At 40.2% G+C, this 5,922-nt stretch overlaps 1 protein-coding gene and 1 non-coding gene across 4 annotated transcripts in view; one reads left to right on the forward strand and one right to left on the reverse strand.

The window, feature by feature from the left end:
- Window positions 1–5,922, reverse strand: part of IGF2BP3 (insulin like growth factor 2 mRNA binding protein 3) — a 156,162-nt gene continuing 150,240 nt past the window's right edge. For 2 of the 3 annotated variants that reach the window (XM_012804338.2, XM_023512476.1), the window contains 4 exons: window positions 4,020–4,094; window positions 1,345–1,476; window positions 744–857; window positions 76–312 (listed from right to left, as the gene is read on the reverse strand). In XM_012804338.2, coding sequence (XP_012659792.1) covers window positions 214–312; window positions 744–857; window positions 1,345–1,476; window positions 4,020–4,094 — 420 coding nt within the window. In that variant the 3' untranslated portion in view covers window positions 76–213. Of the gene's footprint in view, window positions 313–743; window positions 858–1,344; window positions 1,477–4,019; window positions 4,095–5,922 lie in introns of all 3 variants that reach the window. The other variant, XM_003788501.2, reaches the window with a different exon arrangement.
- LOC111724923 lies at window positions 4,539–4,643 on the forward strand. The gene has a single exon (XR_002773131.1). It is a non-coding gene; the product is annotated as a small nucleolar RNA U13 (small nucleolar RNA).

Raw genomic sequence — 5,922 nt, forward strand, 5'->3', positions numbered from 1 at the left:
TTTTTTTTAAAGCTGGGTGTCATACATTTCAGAGAGCATAAAGTATACATTCTCACAGAGACAGGAGTTCAAAAGTTGCCTGGTCCTCAGAAACAACTGGCTAGGTAAAAACTTGTGCATGTGATTCTGGATAGGGGTCAGCGCCCATCTGTTGGTTAAGCAATCTGTCTTTGGTCTGGCATCTGCCTCTGTGGGGGGCTGTTTCCTGAGCCTTTACTTCCGCCGGGACTGCGGGGGTCCACTCTGCAGAGCCTTCTGCTGTTGATGCTGTTTTACCTGAGTCAGAATCTCCTGAATTTTTCTCTGGGCAACCTGCAAAAGGACAGCGCTTTGAAAATTCTACCTGATCAAAAGTAACTATAAAGCCATTTTACTCCTATTTCAACAACTTCAAATAGAAATTCGTTTGAAGATTAAAGATATGTACTAGTCCATTTGCTAGCCTCTGAATCACCTGCTAAAGGGAGATTAAAAGTGTTACATATCAAATAACTTAATATGGGGTGGGAGTATGTCCAACTTGCACTTAAGTCCCCAAGCTACAAACACCCACCTGATGTTGGACTGGCAGTTATGAACAGAGACTATTACAGGTATTACATAAATGTTCCTATTCCAACTTACACAATTTCAACTTAAGAACTTTCAGACCTATCATTTGTAATCTGAAGACTGCCATCACCCATGTGAGAACTACTTCCATTTCAGAAAGATGCAAAGAGCTTATTTTAGACCCCACTTGCCTGGCAAGCATAGAAGTGACCAGTTATTTTGACAACCACTTGGTCATTTTCATCAGGTGTCTGGTCACGAGGGACAACAACTTCTGCACTTGATAAATTCTGGAGCTCATTCACCTGAAAGAGAAATAAAATTGCATTAAGTTAAATTTTCAAACTACCATTTCCTGAGTATTTAATGGTATGCGTTATTAATATTATAACTATTTCAAAATTAAGGCTCATTCACAGAAATTGAATTACCCCCTGGTCTGCCCAGTTACACACACACGGCAGAACGAGATTCAAATCCTGAAAGTCTGATGCCAAGTGTATGCGCTTAATCACTTCAAATTGTAAATAGCTTTAAAACAACTTAGAAGCTGCAGGTATTAGAGACTAGAAACTGTTTGGTTTTTGTCCAGTTAACAGAAAGAGATGCATTACTTTGACTAGTAGCTGACATCAATCAATACTCAGGATACAAAAAGCAGTCTTCTCCAAACCTTGGTGAAGATGGTCCTGCTTTTTATAAATTAGCCAAAATTCAGGGACTTGGAACTCCTAAGTACCTTTCAACGCTTTCCCTTTCATACCACTGCACAGGTTTTGCTGAAGTACTTGCCGTTTTGCCTCCTTTTCCAATAACTCTGCCAGCAGCAAAGGATGGCACTCTGATATGAGCTTCAAGTTTCACTTCTTCTTTAGGACTAACAAAGTTTTCTTCTTTAATTTTTCCATAAATTCTTCCCTGAGCCTACAGATGAGAACATCAGTGTCAATCATGTATGAAACACAATAGGTTACTGAACTTTAAAAATGGCTCAATCCATCCTTACTAGCCCTCTGTAGTGCTACATCTACATTTCATAAAGTACATTTCATAAACTGCATAAGACCTACTGCATATAACTATGTTATATATAAGAAACATCTATTACGTACAACCATTAGTTTGCTCTGGCGTATACCAAAGGAGTCTCATTCTGTTTCCCCAGGCTACAGTGCCATGGCACCAGCCTGGCCCACAGCAATTTCAAACTTCTGGGTTCAAGAGATCCTATTGCCTCAGCCTCCCCAGTAGCTGGGACAAACAGCATCCACCACCATGACTGGTTAATTTTTTCTATTTTTAGCAGAGCTGGGTTTCATGCTTGCTCCGGCCTCCTACCTCAGCTTCCCAGAGTGCTAAGATTACAGGCATGAGCCACTGTGTCCAGCTCAAAATTTATCAGAACACAATCAAAAGGACTCTAAGGATATACACACTACCCTCCCAAACAGAAGCTCTTGAACTCATATGAAAAATTAATGGTTAGGAAGTTTACTATTCCTTATATCTTTAACATAAAACATTCTTATCAGATCACATAAATGAGATTTAATCATTATAGCTTCTCTTAAATGTTTTAAGATAATTGTGAGATAGGCATTAGAGAATATAGGGAAACAATTCTGAATTTTCCATCATGCAAACATCACAGGAGTTGAAAGTTATTCTAGTTATAAGAGGAGATGCTCAGCACTAAAGAGAAACATGGAATAATTCATGTTTGTATTTATTTTTATGATTACAAACTAAAAACGAATGACTCTGAAGGTTCAGGACAGGAAGTACTTTACAATATTGAGAGTTACAATTTAAACTGCTTGGACCGCAAAGCTGCCATCAGGGAATAACTTTCTTCACTTGGTTGTGAGCCTAGCCAGCTGCACCCACATCTCAAAGCACCTCCTTTGTTTCAATTCTTCCTATAAATGAAGTAAAAGTAACTTGGCATTTTTAGTGGAGAAAAAAAAAATGGTCCAAAGAAAAGAGATAAAAAAAAATGGTGGTTTTAAAAAAGGGTGTAGGTGGGCGAAAATGTAGGCACCATTAGCCACATTTTAGAGCTAAGAAAACTAAGGCTTAATAATTGTCACAGCTGCTAAATGCTAGGTAGACCCAAGATAATGGGTTTTAGTTGCTTTTTATCTAAAACAAGATACTCATACTAAATTTTATGGGAGAAATCATACACTCAAAGGAATGTATTTGTGCCAGGTATGGTTGTGCATGCCTATAGTCCCAACTATGTGAGAGGCTGAGGAAAATTGCTTGAGCCCAGGAGGTCAAGGCCAGCCTGGCCAACATGGTGAGACCCTGTCTCATGTATCTGTGGATTTGAAATGGTCTCAGTCTGATTTACCCAGAGTCTGCTGAATACCACCAGCATACTAATTTTGTGCTGCTTATGTGTTAGGCGCAATTCTAAGCACTTTATATATTGTCTAAACCTTACAACCACCCTAGGATGTAGATACTCCTATCCCTGTTTTACAGATGAGTAACTTGCCCTAGGTCACTTGGTAAATGACAGAGCTAGGATTTGAGCCAGCAGCATAGCTGCCAAGTCTCTGGTCTTCATTACTCTCCTGCACCATCTCTCAGTGTGAGGCATTCCAGCCCCAAAGACCTCAACCCCCAATAAATATGAACAGAGGTTCACACAAGGACAAATACTACAAGAGTTCTGCCTCTTCTACCCCTAGGATTACCACAATCTGTGGGCAAGGGCTAACAGTTAATCCAAGAGTAGGAAGAAAAGAGGGCTTTTAATTCAAGGTGCGGGCATCTTCAGGACAGGAGAGGGAAATGTGGGAACAAGTTTCTAAGACATACTAATAATATAGCAGGTTTAGGCTTGGCACCTGTGGTTCAAGTGGCTAAGGCGCCAGCCACATACACCTAAGGTGGTGGGTTCGAATCCAGCCCGGGCCCGCCAAACAACGATGGCTACAACCAAAAAATGGCCAGGCGTTGTGGCGGGCGCCTGTGGTCCCAGCTACTTGGGAGGCTGAGGCAGGAGACTCGCTTGAGCCCAGGAGTTGGAGGTTGCTGTGAGCTGTGATGCCATAGCACTCTACCCAGGGGGACAGCTTGAGGCTCTGTCTCAAAAAAAAAAAAAAAAAAAATGTATATATATATATATATATATGTTTATAAATTTCAGGCTTCAAGTTTCCTTCACATATGATAACAGGGCTTTGACCAAGTTCACTTTTGGGAGACAAGTTAACCCAACAAAAACCATTACACAACTCTCAAACTTAAAGACTTTGGGCTTATTTTTGAAATATAATTTTTATATGGCTCTACTCTGCTGTTAGATTTGCATTTCTTTTGTTTCTACTGAGCATTAGACAAATTTAAGGGGAGAAACCATTTTATGAAGTTCCTAAAAAGAAGTCATTATTCTTCTATCCATTTGTTAGCTATGCACACATTTCTGCATAGCTTAATACCTCTAGAGCACATACCTTGAACTGAGCCTCTGGTGGTCCAGTGATAATCACCATTCTCACTTTAGCATCTGGTGCTTCAGCTGGAGCAATCTATAACAGACCCATCAACAACAGGTTATGATACTTTCAGGTGTCAGAAGCTTTAGGCCAACCAGCTGGACATTTGCACAAACTAACTGATGTACAGAAGTAAAAGGCTTCTGAAAGGAAAATTATGGAGAAGCAGTGATTAATGTGGTTAGGGCTCCGGCTATGTCCTGTGTTCTTGCACTGTGCCTGGCTTGACTGCATGCCACAGCTCAGAGAGAGCTGGATCTGCCTCATGCTCAATGCCCATGTTCACTACAGCAGCAGGACCACAGTGGGTCCCTGGCACACTTCTATCTAGAACCCCCTGGGCTGCCTATATTTGTAACAGACACCCTAGGAAACTGCACCCTAACTTTTGAAGTTACTGTTCAACATGACATCTCTTCTGCTTTCACAGGAAAGGGCATTTTAGATTGCTGAATCTCTTTCACAGAATTTAGAAAGAACTTTTTGTGATTCCTAAGTGGGATAACTGGGTCTTCACATGCAGGTGTGAGATGTGCCTCCCTCAGACCTTGTTACAGTGGTGTCTCATTTACCTGTCTGACATGAGAACAGAAATAAAGAATTTAGAAAGAAAACTCTTGATTTCTTAAGCTGTTACATGTTTTTTGCTAAGTTCACAAATATAAGACTATAAGTAAACTCCCTCAGAGTAACATGTGAAATAGACTAACATTAATTGAGCAGGAAAAATGGTACAGAAACTGTTGAAGGAAGAGGAAGCCAACATTTCCCTAGATTCACAGTAACAAAAGATTTTGGGACCCGCTGGCAGGAGTTGTTTTTTAAAAAGTTAGATATTTGCTATGCAAGAAGCAAATTACTTCCTACTTAAAAATACTGTTATTGTATATCAGTACATAAAAACACAACAAGAAACATCCCCAAATTCCACCATTCAAGACGGTCACTGTTAAGACTTGATACAGTTACCCTAGATGTTTTCTCATGTTTCTATTAAAATATATATATATATCCATTTGTCAACATTGGTGATGGAGGGCTGCAGATTAGGGCACTCATACACTGATGTTAGGAGTATAAATTGCTATAATCTTCTCAAATGACTGAAAACACACACCCTTAGATTCACCAAATCTATTTCCTTAAACATGTCAAAAAAAAAAATGATAGCCTACAACAATTTTGCTGAAAGAATTTTATTTATCACTGCACTATACGTTAGATAAATTAGGAATAATCTAAATGTCAAATAAGTGAACACAAACGATTATGACTTGTGATACTAAATATTATATACCTAATAGTGTGTATGTATATATATAAGTTTATACGAACATAAACCTACACTCAAATATTAACAATGGTGGTAGTGGGTGGCGCCTGTGGATCAGTGGGTAGGGCACCGGCCCAATATTCCAAGGCTGGCTGGTTTGAACCTGGCCCCAGGCCAAACTGCAAAACAAAAAAATAGCCAGGCATTGTGGTGGGTGACTGTAGTCCCAGCTACTTGGGAGGTTGAGGCAAGAGAATCGCCTAAGCCTGGGAGTTGGAGGTTGCTCTGAGCTGTGACACCACAGCACTCTACTGAAGGCGACAGAGTGAGACTGTCTCAAAAAAACCCCCAAAAAACAAAAAAACAAAAAAAAAAAACTGGTGGTAGAGCTTTCAGATGTGCATGTTTCAGACTTTCTGTAAACAAAAATTTTCTACCTCATTAGAAAATCTTTCTGAGGCTCGGTGCCTGTGGCTCAAACGGCTAAGGTGTCAGCCACACACACCTGAGCTGGTAGGTTTGAATCTAGCCCGCACTGCCAAACAACAACAGCTGCAACCAAAAAATAGCCGGGTGTCAAGGCGGGCG

This window comes from Otolemur garnettii, unplaced genomic scaffold (assembly GCF_000181295.1).
Source record: "Otolemur garnettii isolate 467f Iridium unplaced genomic scaffold, OtoGar3 scaffold00028, whole genome shotgun sequence".
In the NCBI taxonomy this organism is placed as follows: domain Eukaryota; kingdom Metazoa; phylum Chordata; class Mammalia; order Primates; family Galagidae; genus Otolemur; species Otolemur garnettii.